At 36.9% G+C, this 21,887-nt stretch overlaps 1 protein-coding gene and 1 non-coding gene across 12 annotated transcripts in view; both read left to right on the top strand.

Annotated features, from left to right (window-relative positions):
• The window catches only part of CSPP1 (centrosome and spindle pole associated protein 1), a 155,585-nt gene that overhangs the window by 17,927 nt on the left and 115,771 nt on the right, over positions 1-21,887 (top strand). For all 11 annotated transcript variants that reach the window (XR_006198311.1, XM_042923747.1, XM_042923746.1 and 8 more), the window contains one exon: positions 20-119. Coding sequence is in view for 10 of the 11 variants with exons in the window: in XM_042923747.1 (XP_042779681.1) it covers positions 20-119 (100 nt within the window). In the remaining variant the exon portion in view is untranslated. The remainder of the gene's footprint in view (positions 1-19; positions 120-21,887) is intronic.
• On the top strand, positions 9,410-9,538 carry LOC122211318. Its single transcript, XR_006198626.1, has one exon. It is a non-coding gene; the product is annotated as a small nucleolar RNA SNORA31 (small nucleolar RNA).

The raw sequence follows: 21,887 nt of genomic DNA on the forward strand, positions 1-21,887 counted from the left end.
AATATTGTGTCTCTTTCAGGGAAAGGCATCAGAGAAGCTTTCTGAAAACAGTAAAATATTAATTTCCATGGCCAAAGAAAACATACCACCAAATAGTCAACAGACCAGGAGTTCCTTAGGTATGTCATTAGGTGTATTAAATTGATTTTAAAGTATTATTAGCATGCTGTTGTGAAGGAGCTTTGTCTTGTCAGAAAAAAAGATTTCTTTAGAATCCCAGTAACTGTTTCCTTTCTGGAACCTTACATATGACTGTACTGTCTACAAATGAAATATAATACATCCTGAGAACCATCTGCCCATTTTAAATTATATTCCCTTATAATTTACAGAATCATAGCAGTAAATATATATATAATATAACTAAAAATTAATTGAAAAACTTGCATGGAATTTGTGTCTGTGTGAGAGGGAAATGTGTTAATTGAATAAAAATGGTGGACTTTTATTTAAAAAATCAAAGGGATGCTTAGAGGATACAAAATGTAATTTGGTGAATGACCATTTTAATTATTGGTTACCCTATTACAATTGGGCAGAAGTTAATATATTGCAACTATACTAAGTATTTGATTATGGTTTGTTATGAAAATATTTAGAAATTTTTTATTGAAGTATAAATAACATAGTGTTCTATTAATTTCAGGTATGCAATATATTGATTCAACAATTTTGTACATTACTCACCATGATAAGTATAGTCACCATATGACATTATTGTAGTATTACTGACTATTCCCCATACTGTATTTTTCATCTTTGTGACTTGCTTTTGACTGGAAATTTGGATTTTTATCTATTTTACCCACCACCCTCATCCATCTCACCTCTGGCAACCACCAGTTTATTTGCTGTGTTTAAGAGTCTTTTTTTCTTCTGTTTGTTTGTTTTGTTTTTTAGATTCACATGTAAGTGAAATCATATGGTATTTTTCTCTGACTTATTTCACTTAGCACAATACTCTCTAGGTCCATCCATGTTGCAAATGGCAAGATCTTATTTATTTATTTGTTTTTAAATTTTTTTTAACGTTTATATATTTTTGAGAGAGAGAGAGAGAGACAGAGTGTGAGTGGGGGAGGGGCAGAAAGGGAGGGAGAAATAGAATCTGAAGCAGGTTCCAGGTTCTGAGCTGTCAGCAGAGCCCGATGTGGGGCTTGAACCCACAAACTGTGAGATTGTGACCTGAGCTAAAGTCCGGAGCTTAACCCTCTGAGCCACCCAGGTGCCCCACAAGATCTTATTTTTTATGACTGAATAATATTCCATTCCATATATATATATAACCGTATCTTCTTTATACATTGATGGACACTGGGTTGCTTCCGTATCTTGTTATTGTAAATAATACTGAAATAAGTTTAGGGGTGATATATCTTTTCAAATTGGTATTTTTGTTTTGTTTGTTAAATAACCAGTAATGAAATTACTGGATCATATGTTATATTTAGTTTTAATTTTGGGGGTAATCTCCATACTGATTTATACAGTGGTTACACCAATTTACATTCCCACAAACAGTTCATGAGCGTTCCTTTTTCCCCACATGTTCACCAACACTTGTTTATTGTGTTTATTTTGATTGTAGTTATTCTGACAGGTGTAAGGTTTTGATTTGCATTTCCCTGTGTATTAGTGATGTTGAGCATCTTTTCATCTGTCTGTTAGTCACCTTTATGTCTTCTTTGGAAAAGTGTTCATGTCTTCTCATTTTTTAACCAGATTATTTGTTCTTTTTGTGTTGTGTAAGGTCTTTATATATTTCAGAAAGTAAGTCTCTTACTGGGTGAATCATTTATAAATGTCTTCTATTCAGTGGGTTGTCTTGTTTTTTTGATGGTTTCCTTTGCTGTGCAAAAGGTTTTTATTTTAGGGTATTCCCAGTATTTTAGTTTTGCTCTTGTTTTTTTGCCTCAGGAAGCATATATAGAAAAATGATGATAAGACCAGTGTCAGAGAGATTGTTGCCTATGTTTTCTTCTAGGACTTTTATGGTTTTAGATCTCACCTTTAGGTCTTAATCCATTTTGAGTTTATTTTTGTGTATAGGGTAAGAAAGTCATCCACTTTCATTCTTTTGCATTTAGCTGTCCTATATTCCCAACACTATTTATTGAAGACATTATCTGTTCCCTATTGTATATTTTTGACTCTTTTGTCATATATCTATATACATATTTTTAAGTATGTATGTACTCAGCATGGAGCCCAGTGTGGGGCTTGAACTCATGACCTTGAGATCAAGACCTGAGCTGAGACCAAGAGTTGGACACTCAACTGACTGAGCAACCCAGGCACCTCTCTTTTGTCGTAAATTGACCATTTAAGTGTGGGCTTCCTTCTGGATGCTCTATTCTTTTGCATTTATCTATGTGTCTATTTTTGTACCAGTACCTTACAGCTTTGTAGTATATCTTGAAATCTGGGATTGTGATACCTTCAGCTTTGTTTTTCTTTCTCAAGTTTGCTTTGACTCTTCAGGATCATTTATTTTATTTTAAATACAAATGAGTTTATTTTTTCTGTTTCACTGTTTGTTTAAGTTCTACTTAACTAACATACAGTGCAATATTCGTTTCAGGAATAGAATTCACTACAACACCCAGTGCTCATCATAACAAGTGTCCTCCTGATAACCATCACCCATCTGGTCCATCCCTCACCCACCTCCCTCCATCAACCCTCAGTTTGTTCTCTATCTTTAAGAGTCTCCTGGGTGACTCAGTTTATTAACTGTCTGACTCTTGATTTCGGCTCACACCATGGTGTCACGTTTAGTGGGTTTGAGCCCCATGTGGGGTTCTGCACTGACAGTGTGGAGCCTGCTTGGAATTCTCTCTCTTTCTGCCTGCCATGCCTCCCCCCCTCCCCACCCCCCGAATAAATAGACTTAAAAAAAATTTAAGAAAGAGTCTCTTATGGTTTGTTTCCCTCCCTCCTTCTCTCTTTCTCTCTTTCTCTCTCTACCCCCCATATATTCATCTGTTTTGTTTCTTAAATTCCACATGAGTGAATTCATATGGTATTTGTCTTTCTCTGACTGACTTAGTTTTCTTATCTTAATATACTCCAGCTCCATCCATCTTGTTACAAATGGCAAGATTTCATTCTTTTTGATGGCTGAGCAATATTCCATTGTGTGTGTCTGTGTGTGTGTGTGTCTGTGTATACATACATCACAGCTTCTTCATCTGTTTAGCAGTTGATGGACCCTTGGGCTCTTTCCATAGTTTGGCTATTGCTGGTAATGCTGCTATAAACATCGGAGTGCATGTACCGCTTTGAATCAATATTTTTGTATCCTGTGGGTAAATACCTAGTAGTACACTTGCTGGATTGCAGGGTAGTTCTATTTTTAACCTTATGAGGAACCTCCATACTGATCTCCAGAGTAGCTGCACCAGTTTGCATTCCCAACTGTGCAAGTTTGCACCAACAGTGCAAGAGGGTTCCCCTTTCTTCACATCCTTGCCAACACCTGTTGTGTCTTGTGTTTGTTTTTTTTCTTTTTAAATGTTTATTTAGTTTAGAGAGTGAGCGAGTAAGCAGGGGAGGTGCAGAGAGAGAGAGGGAGACAGAGGATCTCAGGCAAGCTCTGCGATGTCAACACAGAGCCTCACGTGGGGCCTGAACTCATGAACTGACATCATGACCTGAGTGCCAAAATCAAGAATTGGTCACATAACTGACTGAGCCGCCCAGGTATCCCCTGTGTTGTTAATTTTAGCCATTCTGACAGGTGTGAGGTGGTATTTTATCATGGTTTTGATTTGCATTTCATGTTCAAGGTCTTTCTGAATTTAAGTACTGTATTATATTTTGGTTAAACTTGTTTATCTCCAAGGACCTCAATTTCCTTATCTTTAATATAAAAACGTTGGGTTGTCTTCTCACCCTAAAGTTTTATGAAGTGAAATTTTGATTATTGCAAAAAATAATTTTTTAAGCTTAATAGTAGATTTTCTTATACAGTAAGGTTAGACAGAATCACTGTGGCATTCTGGGTTACAACTTCCTTTGGATTGTACCTGTCCTGTCTTTGTGACCTGGCACAGGTTATTTAAGCTCTCTCTTGCCTTATCTTAGTAATTGGCATCTATTTTAAAAAGTTACTGTGGCAGGAAAAGCTGACTGGCACATAAGTGGTGCATGATAAACATTTACTTTGTGATCTCCTATTTTTTTAAGTGTAGGTTTTGAGAATTATATTAAGAATTTAAGAGTTATTTTTTATTACATGCACAAATGATTGAGAGTTCAGAGCACCTGGGTGGCTCAGTTGGTTGAGCGTCGGACTTCAGCTCAGGTCATGATCTCACAGTTTGTGGGTTTGAGCCCCGCATCAGGTTCTGTGGTGACCGCTTGCTCAGAGCCTGGAGCCTGCTACAGATTCTGTGTCTTCTTCTCTCTCTGCCCCTCCCCTGCTCACGCTTTGTCTCACTCTGTTTCTCAAAAATAAATGTAAAAATAAAAATAAAAAAATAAAAAAACAAATGATTGAGACTTTAAAGTCTAATTCCAAGGGGCACCTGGGTGGTTCAGTTGGTTAAGCTTTCGGCTCTTGCTTTTGGCTCAGGTTATGATCTTGAGGTTCATGAGATCGAGCCCCTTGGTGGGCTTGGGTTCAGGCTCGGGCTCGAACTAGGCCTTGGTGCTGACAGCGTGGAGCCTGCTTGGGATGCTCTCTCACCCTCTCTGCCCCTCTCTAGCTGACGTTCTCTCTCAACTATGCCTTCTTTTCATTTCATATACTCTCTGACTGACCTCATCCACTCAAAGATTTTATATGCTATCAGTCTGTTCATAACTGATAAGTCTGTATTCCAATCCTGATTTTTTAAAATTGAACTCCAGGGGCGCCTGGGTGGCTCAGTCGGTTAAGCGACCGACTTCAGCTCAGGTCATGATCTCGCGGTCCGTGAGTTCAAGCCCCGCATCGGGCTCTGGGCTGATGGCTCAGAGCCTGGAGCCTGCTTCCGATTCTGTGTCTCCCTCTCTCTATGCCCCTCCCCCGTTCATGCTCTGTCTCTCTCTGTCTCAAAAATAAATAAAACGTAAAAAAAAAAAAAAATTAAAAAAAAAAAAATAGAATTGAACTCCAGACCCATATACCTAATTTCCTATTGGATATCTGTACTTGGATGTCATGGCCTCACAAGTAACATGTGCAAAATTACCTTGATTCTTCTCAAACTTCCTGGTACTCCAGTGAGATAGCTGGCTACCTCGTCATCCTTGACCTCTGTGTTCCCTTTGCCTCCCACAGCAAGTAATTACACAAGTCTGGTTGATTCTACTACCTAAATTTAAAAATAAATTTACCTTTCTCTAATCCCATAAACATTGTTTTATGTGGGCTTATGTTGTCTCTCATCAGATTTTTTTCTAGTGTTCTTTTTGGTTTCTGGTCTAACCTCCCCAGCCCCCCAACTAAGTCTCTGCACTGCCCTTTAATGTCCTTTCAAAAAACATCTAGAATCATGTTAGTCTTTGCTTCAAACCCTTAATGTATTCTTGTTTCCTGTATAATTTTATCCTTTTATTCTTTTTCCCAGATTGTGTGGCTCTTCATGCTTTGTGTTTCTGTCACATTGGTTTTCCCCATAAAGTGTAATTTTGAACTTATTCAGCTCTCTTGTATTGCAGTGGTATGCCAGCTTGCCTGCCATTGTATATTTGCTACTTAGCACAGTGCCTGGCACTTCAGTGTTTAAGGAAAATATTTTTAAAAAATGTTTGCTTATTTATTTTGAGAGAGAGAGAACGTGTGCAGACATGAGCTGGGGAGGGGCAGGGGCGGGGGGAGAGAATCCCAAGCAGGCTCTGTGCTGTCAGTGCCTAGGCTAAGCCTGAGTCCAGTGCGGGGCTTGGTCTCATGAACCATGAGATCATGACCTGAGACTAAACCAAGAGTGGAAGCTTAATCAACTGAGCCACCTAGGCACCCCTTAAGATATTTTGAATAAATGAAGGTCCCCATTGCAAAAATAAACTATTCTGTTGGGTATGTAGAATTGAATTTTCATGGAATGTTTCTTTTGTTGCCAACTGAAACAATTATTATTTATTTATTTTTAAAAATTTTTTTAATGTTTATTTCTGAGACAGACAGAGCATGAGTGGGGGAGGGGCAGAGAGAGAGGGAGACACAGAATCAGAAGCAGGCTCCAGGCTCTGAGCTGTCAGCACAGAGCCCGACACGGGGCTCGAACTCAGAAACCATGAGATCATGATCTGAGCTGAAGTTGGTCGCTCAACTGACTGAGCCACCCATGAGCCCCTGAAACAATTATTTTGATGCACATTGAATCTTATTAAAGAATAATATATAATTTGACTAATTTTATAGCTTATCAGCATTCAGTTACTGACTTCTTGCTTGAATAATTTTGGTCTTAAAATTAGACCAAATGCACGTGAAAAGATGTTCAACATCACTAGTCGTTAGGGAAATGCAAATTAAAACTACAAAGAGATCATGTCATGCTTGTTACATTGGCCGTCATCAAAAAGACAGAAATAAAAGGGGGCACATGGGTGGCTCAGTTGGTTAAGTGTCTGAATCTTGATTTTGGCTTAGGTCATGATCTCATGGTTTGTGGGATCGAGCCCTGTGGTGGGCTCTACGCTTGGGATTTTTTTCTCTCCCTCTCTCTCTACCCCTTCCCTGCATGCATGCACTCTCTCTTTCTCAAAATAAAGAAATAAACTTAAGAAAATGATTAAAAAAAAAAAAAGACTGAGTTAACAAATGCTGGCATGGAACCCTTGCACACTGTTGGTGGGTTGAAGACATTATGCTCAGTGAAGTAAGTCAGAGAAAGAAAAGATAATGTATGATCTCACATGTGGAATCTAAACAGAAAACAAAACCAAACTCAGAAAAAAAGATCAGACATGTGGTTTCCAGAGGTGAAGAAGGGTGGAGGTAGGATAGATTGTTGGAAGGTGGTCAAAAGGTACTTATAATGGTCAAAAGGTACTTATAATGTATATAAGTACTAGGGAAATAATGTACAACATGATGATTTTAGCTAATATTGCTCTGTAATCTATAGGAAATATGTTGAAAGTAAGTCCTAAGAGTTCTTATCAAAAGGAATAAGCTTTTCTTTTTTTCTTGCCTTTTCATTTTATCTATATACGCAGATGGATGTTAGCAGAACCTATTTGGTAATTATTCTATAATATATATAAATCAAATAATCAAGCTATATGCCTTAAACTTACACAGTGATATATGTCAATTATTTCTCAATAAAACTGGAAAGAACACCAAATACGTAGTTTTTCACAGTGGGAAAATGGAAAATAATTTGGCAATGGAGAGTTTTCTCACATGGTCTCAGATAGGACTTATAACACAAACTGGTCTAAAAAAGGTCATATTTAGAAATTACATATTCAGTGAAATATATTTGACACCATACTTTGAATAAGTAATTAAGCATAGTAGTTATCAGTAATATACTGGCAATATTCGTTTTAGCCAGTGAAAATATACTGATAGCTCATAGTACAGCTATCATAAGCATTTTCTGATTTTTTGTAAATGCATTTGTGTTAGTGGTAATATTTATGGGTAATGCTTATCCACATGGCTCATTCTTGCATTCTCATTGTATATCTCTCACAAAAGTATTTGAGAGGCATTACAGTGACTTCTAACACCAGCTACCCAGAGTTGGACCAAACTTCACAGATTAAGGGCACAGCCCTCCACAAGACTTCTCTTATTTTAGACATCAGCTGCTAGTATCGGGGTCCTCAAGCCATCCTCTATTCTGGCTATAAATACGGGGTTTCCATTACACTGTCAAATGTGATAAATCACTAAAATGACTTACAGAACTCAGGAAAGTGCTATACTTAATGATTACAGTTGTATTGTAGCGTAATGCTACAAATCAGAACCAGCCAAAGGGGGCAGTGTGTAGCATGTGGTCTGGGAGGGTCCAAATGTAGCTTTTACCAGTCTCAGGGATGTATCACCCCCCTGGCACATCACTACTGTTGTGCCACTCTCACCTGAGTTTCAGTGTATGGAGTTTTTATTGATACTGCATTGCCTATGTGGCTCAGACTCCATACTCCCAACTTTCCCCAGAGATCTGGCTGATGTCAGATGGCTTAGAGGTCTAACCCTCTTAATCACATCTTTCTGGTGTGGTCTTTCTGGTGTGACCAGCTTCCATCTATGTCATCTCTTCAGCTAAACTATAGAGGAGCTCACCGTGAGTTAGCATATTAGTATAAACTATTGGATATGGGTCGCAGAACCTACCATGAATAACAAAAACACTCCCATCACTTGGAATATTCCAAGGATTTAGAAGTTACCTCCCAGGAACCAGAAATAAAGGCTAGCAAAATTCTTTATTCTATGTAGCATGTACATGGCTTACTCTATATAAGCTGATAAAATTATGTCCTTTGTAAGGACTTTGTTAGAATAACTCAGGTTTAGTGAAATATGAGAGCTAGCTGAAAACGATCTATAAAAGCAAATTGTATTTTCTATCTTCCTACACCATTTCTAGGCATATTAATCATTTTATAATTAAAAGAAATTCAACTTTTACTAACTCATTATTTAATAACTATTACTGTTAAGAAATGCTTTCACTAACTTTTTAAAAAAATTTTTAAAATTTATTTTTGAGAGAGAGATAGAGTGTGAGCAGGGGTGGGGCACACAGAGAGAGAGAGGGAGACAGAATCTGAAGCAGGCTCAAGGCTCTCAGCTGCCAGCACACAGCCCAATGCAGGTCTCGAACTCACAAATTGTGAGATCGTGACCTGAGCTGAAGTCAGTTAACTTTTAAGTCATTAACTTTTTAAGTGTAGATCTATGTACTTCAGTTAAATTTCATCTTTCTCTTTTCTCTTTCTTAGAGAAGTTGAGTGTTTTACCTTAGGTTGAGCATTATTGCTTTGATTTTAACGCTTTATATCCTGGAAGACATTTTTAATAGTTGACATAATACAACCAGTATTTTCAACATTGTTTTTTATATACATATTTTTGACCCAACATCCGTAGATAGATACTACATTGCTTTTGAAATGTATTATCTGGTTCAAATGGTGAATATAAAAAGCATTGCTTTATTTTGAGTTTTATAAAAAGAATTTTATATTAAGTAAAATTTGCATATGGCAAAATGATTTTAAAGAGTACAAAACAATATAACATGGAAATTGTGACCCTCCCAACCCTGTTGTCCAGCCTCTCTTGATAAGCAGTATCTTGTATATAATTTCATGATTAGACTGTATACGTGTGTATATAGCCCTTTCTTCTTTTCCATGTGGTAGCTTAGATCCTGTTCTCTTTTTGAAAATACTACCTTTGTGATTTATAGTATGGGGACATAGCCATAACCTTTCGAGATTAAAAAGCAATGGAATGCATCTATTTGACAGACCTGGAGCAGTTACTGTCTGCTGCTAAGGTTTTTATTGCAGATGCAAGAAAAAGTTGTCCTTACCCTTCTGTCTAATTGTGGCAGCTGTGATTGAATGGGGGAATATAGGGGGAAACATGATAATACAGGGGGAAACATGGGGAGAGAATTTTGCAGCTCAGAAATAACTTGTAAATAGTGAAGACCCTGTTATACTCTAAAAAGGAAACTGAAATTTGAGTTAAAAGGGGCAGCCTAGACTTGGGCATAAAACTGAATTAAACAGGCTTTATCTCTGGGTGAAAAGAAAGTTCATTGTATACCAAACTGGTACGTGTGGTGCATATAGAAGGTGTTATATAGCACTTATTATGTTATATTAAAACTGTATGCCTGCTTGTTTACTGTCTAGATGCTGTACCTTTGGGCAAAAACTTATGTATCTGTTTATCTCCCCAAGACCAGCAAACTATCTGGCACATGGGTGATGCTTAGTATGTTACATGAAGATTTACTGAGTATGTGTCTTGGAAGAGAGGTTGGCTTTTAAATGTAGCAATGTTGAAACTTTATTAAAAAAAACAAAATTCATAGAGGGAAGAAATCAATTGCGAAATTTAATATTTTCTGGCACGTGGGTGGTTTAGTTTGTTAAGCATCCACCTTTGGCTTAGATCATGATCTCATGGTTCATGAGTTCGAGCCCTGTGTTGGGCTCTGTGCAGATGGCTCAGAGCCTGGAACCTGCTTCGGATTCTGTCTCTCCCTCTCTGTCTGCCCTCCCCTGCTCATATGCTGTTTCTTTCTGTCTCTCTAAGTAAGTAAACAACAACAAAAAAAGAAATTTAATATTTTCGATAAGTTATTTGATAAAATTTCACTAATTAAAAGAAACATGAAAAACAAATTCCTATCAAATCTCATTAATTTGATAAGAATAAGATGTTAGATTAAGTTTAGATAAATTTTACTTCAAATCCAGCAATTAAAAAAAAAGTCACTGTATTTGTCAGGGTTCTTCAGAGAACCAATAGGGGTGTGTGTGTGTGTGTGTGTGTGTGTGTGTGTATGTGTGTAAGTAAGTAAGTAAGTAAATGTATATTTAAGGAATTGGCTTGTGATTATATGGAGGCTGGAAAGTCTAATATCTGCAAGGTAAGCCGCAAAACTCGTGACCCAGGGAAGAGGTGATGTTGCAGTTCTAAGTCTGAACTTAGAACTCTTAGAATTCTGTTGGCAGAATTCCTTCTCACTTGAGGAAGGTCAGTCTTTGTTAAGGCCTTCCACTGATTGGATGAGGCCCAGTCACATTATGGAGGGCAGATTGCTTTAGTCAAAGTCTACTAATTTAAATGTTTATCTCACCTGAAAAACATTCTCACAGAAATATCCATAGTAATGTCTTTTTAAAAACGTTTATTTTGGCGTCGGGCTCTGGGCTTATGGCTCGGAGCCTGGAGCCTGTTTCCGATTCTGTGTCTCCCTCTCTCTCTGCCCCTCCCCCGTTCATGCTCTGTCTCTCTCTGTCCCAAAAATAAATAAAAAACGTTGAAAAAAAAATTAAAAAAAAAATGTTTATTTTGGGAGAGAGGAGTGGCAGAAAGAGAGGGAGAGAGAGAATCCCAAGCAGGCTCTGTTCTGTCAGCACACACAAAGCCTGTCTCAGGTCTGCATCTCACGAACCACAAGATCATCACCTGAATGGAAACCAAGAGTCACACACTTAACTGACTGAGCCGCCTAGGCACCCCTCCATAATGTTTGGCCAACTATCTGGGCAACATGGCCTAGCCAAGTGGACATATAAAATTAACCATCATAGTCACTACTGAAATCTTTTCTTTTCCTGACTTTGTTGACAAGTGGCATAGAAATAATGTTAAAAATTAAATGCAAGTAGAATTTCACGTAACTGTTAGCACTAATAAATCTTTAGTGTTTGTTGGCTTAACTAATATTGCAAGTGTATTGTTATGCCAACAAGTTGGACACCTTAGACAAAATTGATAAATTCCTAGAAAGTCCCAAATTACTGAAACTGATTCAAGAAGAAATGCAAAATCTAAATAGATCTCTAACACGTAAAGAAATTGAATTCTTCATTAAAAATCTTTCACAAAGGAAAGCCCAGGCATGGATGACTTCATTGATGAATTCTACCAAACATTTAAAGAGGAAATAATACCAGTACTTGATAAACTTAAAAGAGAAATGCACACTTCCCAACACATTTTGTGAGGCTAGTATTATCCTGATATCAAGGCCAGATAAAGTTTCCACAAGAAAATTACAAAGCAGTATGTGTTAGGAATATAGATGTAGAAATCCTAAACAAAATGTTAACAGATTGAAACTAGCAACATATAAAAATGATTATACACTCTGGCCAGGTGAGCTTTATCATAGTAGTGCAAGTTTTTAGTTTTAACATGTCTAAATTAATACACCAGATTAATAGAGTTAAGGGCAAAAAGCACATGATTATCTCAATAATCGCAGAAAAAGTATTTGACAAATCCAACACTGATTTATTATAAAAACTGTCAACAAACTAGGAATAAAAGATTTTGATTTCTGAAGAAGGACATCTATGAAAAACCTACCGCCAACATCCTACATAATGTTTATGACTGTCAGCTTTCCTTACAAGGAACAAGACAGGAATGTGTATTCTTATCACCTCATTCAACTTTGTACTGAAAGTTCTAGCCAGCGTGATGAAAAAATACAATAAATAAAAGGCATCAAGGTTAAGAAGAAAAACTGCCCTTGTTTGCAGATGACATAATTCTGTTTGGAGAAAATTCTAAGAATCTACAAAAAAGCTATTAGAATTAATAAATGAGCTTAGGAAGTTAACAGAATATGAGATCAATAAAAAAATATGTAAGCTGTTTTGGTTATATATTAGAACAATCTGGAAATCTTTATTGAACAGTTTCATTTGCAGTAGCAACAAATAGAATAAAATATAGTTGACCCTTGAACAGCAGGAGTTTGAACTGGGCGCGGTGGGGGCAGGGGTTCTATTTATACGTGGATTTTTTTCAGTAAATATGAGAAATGTTTTTGGAGATTTGTGACAATTTGAAAAATTTCACAGATGAACCTTTTAGCCTAGAAATATTGAAAAAAATTAAGAAAGGTGTATTGTGAATGTTAAAAATATGTGGATACTAGTCTATTTTATCATTCATTGTCTTAAAATGTATACAGATCTATTAAAAGTTAAAAGTTATCAAAATTATGCCCTGAACACAGACTGTATATGGTGTCATTTGTAGTCAAGAGAAATGTAGGGGCACCTGGGTGGCTCAGTTGGTTAAGTATCTGACTCTTGATTTTGGCTCAGGTCATGATCTCATAGTTCGTGATTTTGGAACCCTTTGTTGGGCTCTGTGTTGACAGCATAGTCTACTTTGGCTTTTTCTCTCTCCTGCGCAGAGTATGTGCACTCTTTCAAATACAAGAGAAAGAAATGTAAATAAATATCAAGATGCACTATTAAATCATAACTGTGTACAATTAACTGTAGTACATACTGTTGTACTGTAATAATTTTGTATCTACCTTCTATTGCTGTTGTGATGAGCTCAAGTGTTGGGAGTATCCACTTAAAAAACCATGTGATGCTGGGGTGCCTGGCTGGCTCATTTGGAAGAGCATGCAATTCTTTTTTTTTTTTTTAATTTTTTTTTTTAACGTTTATTTATTTTTGAGACAGGGAGAGACAGAGCATGAACAGGGGAGGGTCAGAGAGAGGGAGACACAGAATATGAAGCAGGCTCCAGGCTCTGAGCTGTCAGCGCAGAGCCCGACGCAGGGCTAGAACTCACGGACCGCAAGATCATGACCTGAGCCGAAGTCGGCCGCCCAACCGACTGAACCACCCAGGCGCCCCAGAGCATGCAATTCTTGATACTGGGTTATGAGTTCTAGCCCCACACTGAGTGTAGAGATTACTTAAATAAATTAAAAAAAAAAAAAAAGCCATGTGATGCTGATCATCTCTTGAGAAGGCAGTTCATCTTCAATAAATGATGTATTGCGGTATAAAGCGATCTCTTTTGTGATTTTCTCATGTTTTTGTGTTTAGTGCAATGTTGTAAACTGAGTTACACCATGGGACCCAAACAAAATGCCTCTTGTGATGCTGGGAGTGCTCCCAAGAAGCAGAGAAAAGTCATATTACAAGAAAAAATTGAATTGCTTGATATGTAGATTAGGGTCTGCAGCTATGGTTGCCTGCCATTTCAAGATAAAAGAATCTAATGTAAGAACCATTGTTAAAAGGAAAGAAAGAAAAGGAAAGGAAATTCATGAAGCTGTGCTAGGTCAGTGGGTATGAAAACCCTGCACTTTCTGTGAAATGCCTTTTCATCTTATATTGAAAATGGGCTTTTATGTGGATGCAGGATTGCTATAAGAAAGTCACACCTATAAACACTACTATGATTTGAGAAAAAGAAAAATACTACCATGATTTGTGACAACTTAAAAGTAAAAGGAAGGTGAAGAATCTAAAGGTGGAGAATTTAATGGCAAAAAGAGGTGGTTTGATAATTTTGGAAAGAGGTTTAACTTAAATAATCAAGATAACAGGAGAAGCAGCTTCTGCTGATGAAGAGGCAGCAGACAGGTTTCTAGGTAGCACTAAGAAAATCACTGAGGAGAAAGGATATTTGTCTGAACAGGTTTTAAGGCAGATGAAGATGTCCTATTCTAAAAAAAAAAAAAAAAAAAAAAAAAGAAAAAGAAATAGTGCCATAAAGGACATTTGTTAGTAAGAAAAAAAAGCGAGCACCAGGATTTAAGGCAGGAGGGGCTAGGCTAACCATACTGTTTTGCGCAAATGCATTTGGGTTTATGATCAGGACTTCCTTTACATTTAAAGCTGCTAATCTTTGAGTCTTGAAGGGAAAAGATAAACACCAGCTACCAGTCTTTTGGTTGTATGGCAAGAAGGGCTAGACAATAAGAACTTTTTTTCTAGATTGATTCCATTGATGTTTGTGCTTTGTTCCTGGTATCACTATCTGTTGATGTTGGACAAGGCCCCTGGCTACCCAGAACCCCATGAGTTCAACACTGAAGGTGTAGAAGTGGCCTTCTTGCTCCCAAACACAACATCTTTAATTCAGCTTCTAAATCAGGGAGTTGTATGAACCTTTATAGCTCATTACATATGGTACTGCATGGAAAGGATTGTCAACACTATGGAAGAGAACCCTGATAGGATTGAAGATGTCATTGTTGTTCTAGTAAAAGCCATCAAGCCCCCAACAATAAACTCCTGGTGGAGAAAACTATTCATCACAATACATAAGAATGGGAAAAGGCAGCCATATGTATAAGATTCACGTATGTTTATATGTATGTGTACATAAAATTTACATATCCGTGAGAAAAAGACTGAAAATCTAAAAAGACTGAAATCTGAAAATGGACAAAACACTTGGTTGGCTATTCTTAAAAGAGGGAAATCCAAATGCATTGAGAAGGTGCTCGGCATCATTAGTCATTAGGAAAATACAAATTGGAACTACAGTAAGACATCATTACACACAGGTATGATGTCTTATATTTAAAGAACTTACAGAACCAAGAGTGGGCAAGTGGCTGGTAGGAATGGATAATAATGCAACTTGGAAAAACTGGCAATCTCAACTAAACCCTGTGACCTTATCCAGTGACCCAACAATTCTGCTCCTAGGAATATAGCCAAGAGAAATACATGTGTCCACTGAAAGACGTGTACAAGAACGTCAATGGAATTTTGTTTATAATAGTGCTCTCCCCACCCTCCCAAACAGCATGAATAAGCTCAAATGCCTGATAACAGTAGGATGGATTAAAAAAAGTTGTACTGTATTCATACAATGAGAGAAGACACAAAGTGAAAAGAATGAACCACTGCTGCATATAGCTGCGTGGCTAACTCTGATGGACATAACATTGAGTGAAAGAAGTAAAATGCAAAAGATGACAAGCTTTTTATTTGAGGTTCAAGAAACAGATCCAGTACATCCACACTGATAGAAGTCTGAATACTTGTGAACTCTGGGAGGGAGTGTTAATGGGGAAGGAGCATAAGTGTGCCTTCTGAGGTGTAAAGAAATAGTTTTAATGAGTGCATATGTTTGAACAAACTCCTTGAGCATTATACTTAAGGTTGTACTTTTTGCTGTACATACAGTATTCCTCAACTTTAAAAAATTGGGCTTCTGGGAGAAAGTTTTCTTTGCTTTCCATAGTAGGATGTGCTTAAAATTAGGTATTTTGGGATTTGACAGAAAATTTAGATTTTCTGATACTTTATACATTTGCAAGAGAAACCAAAAACCGTAATTTAAATTAAGAAAGATCTTAATATTTGAAAGGTCAGTAAAAATATTAAAGTTCAGGGGCGTCTGGGTCACTCAGTTGGTTGAGCGTTTGACTCTTGATTTCAGCTCAGGTCATGGTCTCATGGCTCCTGGGATTGAGCCCTGTGGAACTTGACTGGGATTCTCTCTCTCCCTTTCTCTCTGCCCCTCCCTTGTCCAATCCCCCTCACCCTCCCAAAATAAATAAATAAACAAAAAATTAAATGTATTAAAAACATTAAAGTCCACTATTCTTTCTGCTGTTGTTGCAGTTGTTGCTACTACTACCAAATAACCTATACTGAGTGCTTACTGTGTGTCAGATGCTGTACTGCATTCTTACCTAATTTAATTTGGAGTTGGAGTAAATGACATGTTCTTCTTTTGGGACTTCCATACTATCATGCCTCCTGTCCTCCCTATAACTTGACATCTTTGAAATTTACAACATTATAGTCTCTTGTACTCACTTGCTTTTTTTTTTTTTTTTTTGAGATGGATAAAAAGACTATTATTCTTCAGTGTTAGCCCATTGCAATCGTGAATTTAATTACTTTTATTAAAAAATTTTTTTTAATGTTTATTTTTGAGAGAGAGAAAGAGAGAGAGCACAAGTAGGGGAGGAACAGAGAGAGAGGGAGACACAGAATCTGAAACAGGCCCCAGGCTCTGAGCTGTCAGCACAGAGCCCGATGCGGGGTTCAAACCCACAAACGGCGAGATCGTGACCTGAGCCGAAGCCGGACGCTCAACCGACTGAGCCACCCAGGCTCCCCTATTTTTATTTTTTTAAATTTACATCCAAGTTAGTTAGCATATAGTGCAACAATGATTTCAGGAGTAGATTCCTTAATGCCCCTTACTCATTTAGCCCATCCCACAGCCTCTCCAGTAACCCTTTGTTTGTTCTCCATATTTAAGAGTCTTTTATGTTTTATCCCCCTCCCTGTTTTTATATTATTTTTGTTTCCCTTCCTTTATGTTCATCTGTTTTGTCTCTTAAAGTCCTCATATGAGTGAAGTCATATGATATTTGTCTTTCTCCAACTGACTAATTTCACTTAGCATAATACCCTCCAGTTCCATCCATGTAGTTGCAAATGGCAAGATTTCATTCTTTTTGATTGCTGCATAATACTCCATTGTATATATATACCACATCTTCTTTATCCATTCATCCATCGATGGACATTTGGGCTCTTTCCATCCTTTGGCTATTGTTGATAGTGCTGCTATAAACATGGGAGTGCATGTGCCCCTTCGAAACAGCATATCTGTATCCCTTGGATAAATACCTAGTAGTGCAATTGCTGGGTCATTGGGTAGTTCTATTTTTAATTTTTTGAGGAACCTCCATACTGTTTTCCAGAGTGGCCACACCAGTTTGTCTTCCCACCAGCAGTGCAAAAGAGATCCTCTTTCTCCACATCCTCACCGATATCTGTTCCTGAGTTGTTAGCCATTCTGACAGGTGTGAGGTGGTATCTCGTTGTGGTTTTGATTTGTATTTCCCTGATGATGAATGATGTTGAGCATTTTTTCATGTGTCGGTTGGCCATCTGGATGTCTTCTTTGGAGAAGTGTCTATTCATGTCTTTTGCTCATGTCTTCACTGGATTATTTATTTTTTGGGTGTTGAGTTTGATAAGTTCTCTATAGAGTTTGGATACTAATCCTTTGTCTGATATGTCATTTGCAAATACCTTCTCCCATTCTGTTGGTTATCTTTTGGTTTTGCTGATTGTTTCCTTCACTGTGCAGAAGCTTTTTATTTTGATGAGGTCTCAATAGTTCATTTTTGTGTTTGTTTCTCTTGCCTTGGGAGATATGTTGAGTAAGCAGTTGCTGTGGCCAAGGTCAAAGAGATTGGTGCCTGCTTTCTCCTTGAGGAATTTGATGGCCTCCTGTCTTACATTTAGGTCTTTCATCCATTTGAGTTTATTTTTGTGTGTGGTGTAAGAAAGTGGTCCAGGTTCATTTTGCTGCATGTCGCTGTCCAGTTTTCCCAGCACCATTTGCCCAAGAGACTGTCTTTATTCCATTGGATATTCTTTCCTGCTTTGTCAAAGATTAGTTGGCCATATGTTTGTGGGTCCATTTCTGGGTTCTCTATTCTGTTCCATTGATCTGAGTGTCTGTTTTTATGCCAGTACGTACTGTCTTCATGATTACAGCTTTGTAATACAGCTTGACTTTAGTACCTCTTAAGTTTCTTGACTTCTTCATCTCATGATACTGTTTTCAGTTCCTCAGCTACCTACTCTAATTGTCATATCCTAGACTTATGTTGCCAGTAACTGAATTATAGTTGCAAATATTTTCTTTGATGACCACTTCCATTTTTTTTCCAGCTAATTTTATCTTGTACCCTGCCTCCAACAAATAGTCCAAGTAATTGACATTCCAAATAATGGACATTACTACGACCTACCATTGATTGATTCTACTCCCTTACGGACCTACTCTTTCATTATTTCCTTCCTTATGCAGTCTAAATTCTGTGGTCCAGTATATTGACTCCCTTGCACCCCCTCATCTTTCTTGCCTTTCTTTCCCTTTGTCTTATAAAGTACTGACTACTGATACAAGGTGGGTCCTCAATCCTGTTGGTGGTTCTACTAAATTTCCCTAATATTTGCTGTCTGACTCTACAAGGCAGCTGTTTTATCTTTTTCCTCTCTGTATAAATTCTATTCTCCAGTCCCCAGCCCATGGTTTTACTTTTTATTTCACTGCAAAAATCGAAGCAATTAGAATTTACCTTTATCTCCTTCCATCTGTCAGCCAACCCACACCTGTACCATATATTCTGCCTTGTCTTCTATTACCAGAGGTTGTCATTGTGCCTTAGACCAACTGCTTTACTTATATAGCATCTTGTCTTCCCTTTTGACTGGAAATACTATCACTTCATCAATTTTCTTCCTCATCTGAATCACAGATATTTTTCCTGTTAGATCATTTATTTCAGAATCTATGCATTGCTATAGTATCTCCTATTTTATAAAATCCTTTATGTTTCTCCAGCTACTGTCAATTTCTAGGTTCTTTTTAGCAAAAGTTAGAGTTGTCTATATTTATTATCTCCAAGTCCTTTCACCTTGGTCTCTGTCAAACTTGTCCGATCAGGCTTGCTTTTGTGCTGCTCACCCACAAAGATCAAGGTAATAGCCCATTACATAGCAACATTTAATGAGTGGTTCTCACATCTCATATTTTTCTTTCTTTCCTTTTTTTTTTTCCCAAAGATTTTATTTTGTTTTTAAGTAATCTCCACACCCAACATGGGGCTTAAACTCACAACCCCGAGATCAAGAGTTGCCCGCTTCACCGACTGAACCAGCCAGGTGCCCCTCAAATCTTGTATTTTTCAACTTAACTGCTTCACCTAACATCTTACCACTTCTAGAAGTATTTTCTTCACTTGGCTTCTAGAGTCTTCTGGTTTTCCTCTGCTTTTACTAGTTCCTCCTTGCATAGGAAAAAAGCAGGTCTGGGACTGACTATCCTTAGAAGGGCCTGGTTGCAAGGCTGATCTTTGGCTAGTATCTGGAACTTAGCTAGCAGACAATTCCCTATACTGACATAAAACTTACCTTAAATGATAAGGCTCATTGTGCCTAAATTTTATAAACCATGTGACTTATGCAGAGCGCCTGCTTTCCTTTTGGGGAGTCTGGAATCTTGATATGTGCTAGACAAAGGGTGCCTGTCTGAACAGCTCCAAACAAACTATGGGCACTGAGTCTCTAATGAGCTTCACATATGTTGTCAGAATTTGTTGCTGGAAGAATTAAGCATGTTCTATGTGATTCCATTGGGGAAGAACCGTAATTATGAGTATAATGCATCCTGTGAATCTTTCTAGTGAATCACCCAGAAGGTACCTCTGAGGACTCCCAACACACACCTTTTCATTTTTTCTGGTTCCTTTTCAATTCCCACACTAAACTTTGGGTACTTGAAGGATCCATCTTCCATGACCATAGTCCCTATGTGTTTTTTATCCAGGTAATAACTCTTAACCTTATGTCAAAATACTGTTGATCTGTATTTTAGGCTCTAAAATTTTCTTGATTTATTTTATTTTTCATGCTTAGAAGTAATTATTTTGGAAATCAAGTAAAGTGATTACAGATGAACAAAGTAAGATAAAGAGATTTTACTCTTGTTACTAGAATTTTTGTGTGATTTTTAAAAAATCATCTTATTTTATCTTACTTTTTTTTTAAAGTAGGCTTCACTGCCAACGTGGAGCTGGGTATGGGGTTTGAACTCAAGGCCATGAGATCAATACCTGCGCTGAGAGCAAGAGTTGGATGCTCAACCTACTGAGCCACCTAGGCATCCCTAAAAATTCTTTTTAAATACAATTATACTCATGGAAATTTGGAAAAGAATAAGGAAGAAATAAATTACATTGTTTAATTTAAAAAGTATCAGAAAAGAAGCAACTGCAGAATTATCAATTGCATAGAAGCTCTGAGGTTTAGACTAAGGTAAAAATACTACAGTTAATGTAAAGATTTTGGAACTCAGGCAACAGGAAATTGTTGATGGTTTTCTAGTTTTTTAAGTTACATTTTCAATTAACATTCTTTTCAGCATTTGTAGTCTTAGGTTTCTCTTATTACAGATTAAATGCCAGACATTCTACTGCCTTTTTGCAGTTTGTATAAGTCAAGTGAGTCCTTTGTAGTCATACCTTTATAGCTAAAGTTTGAGTACAGTGTCCTCCTCTATTAAAGCAGTTATGTCACTTGATAACTCACCTGTTCATGAAAAGTCCTTTTATTATTTCCTATAACTAGTCTTTTGATTATGTTTACATAATAACTTCTGATGGTGATATAATGAAAGAAAAAACTAAGTGTTCCTAGGTAATTTGTTTTATAAAGCATTTATTATGAGTGCTATGTTAGAAGTAAATTAACTTTAAAAAGATTGTGTACTTTATTTTGAATAGTTTATTTAGCCCATAGCCACTATAGAAACTAATACTTCTAATTGATGTAGTTCTGAAGCATAATGTTAACTGGCTTAGAGTCACTGATGTTGTACTTGGTGAAGTGACATCACTTCAAATGACCCTAAGGTGACTACTGCTTTACTTGCCACTAGAACCATCATAAGACAACTACTCTGAATAAGTAAGTCTGACCATGTTTCTTAGCTCATTAAGTCCATTGAGATGCCATAGTTAATGCATAGTTTAAAATGAACAGAATATTAAAATTGTTCCATACAGTTCTTAATTTTGTCTTACCTACCTCTAATGCCATGAAATGTTGGTACTGGATGACAAAAGAAGAATTAAAAAGTTAGTATTTTCTGTTGACTAAACCTTAAACTAATAACATTTAAACTAATTCAGAAGGCATTATGTATTATTCTTCCTTGTCTTTGTCTTTTAAGACAGTATTGAGTTAATAGTAAAAAGCAAATATTCTTGATAAATAAAATTGAAATCAGTATAAATAGTTATTTATAAATGAAAATCATATTTTAGTTTCTATTCTTCCACATATCCAGCAAGCAGGATTGGAAAACAGTGGTAAAATCTAAATATATGACTTCAGAAACTGTAAATTACTGTTCCCCGAGTAGGAAAGCCTCACATGGTGGGAGACATCATCCTTGTTTTCTTTTTCTCCTTGACACAACAGAGTAACCATTGTGACTAAGGATATGTAACTTTAGTTACTACTTATTATGCTTTCCATGCAGTCAGACTGCCTAAAAGCAGAAATGAAATATTAAGAATTGTGTTTTTTCCCATTCTCTCATTCATTCCTCTTATTCAGGCATTCATTCTCATGTACTCATTCATACATTCATTGAGTGAATGTTTCTTGGGTATAGCTTGTATGCCAGGCATTATAAAATTGAAGAAAGCATGGCCTTACATTCATTGACTTCATAGTTTTGTTCCATGTGTGATACTCTATTCTGAATGTGAGAATCAAAAATTTCTCTCTTTAGGCTTCAATTCTGTTATCTTTAAAAATAAAGTTAGATTCTTTTTGAAGAAAGAATGCTTTTCTAGGATGATTTAAAATTTTAAGCATATGGGATATTTTTGGGAGAGTGTTGGGAGCATCAGTGAGAGGATTCT

The sequence above is a fragment of the Panthera leo genome, chromosome F2 (assembly GCF_018350215.1).
Source record: "Panthera leo isolate Ple1 chromosome F2, P.leo_Ple1_pat1.1, whole genome shotgun sequence".
Taxonomy (NCBI): Eukaryota; Metazoa; Chordata; class Mammalia; order Carnivora; family Felidae; genus Panthera; species Panthera leo.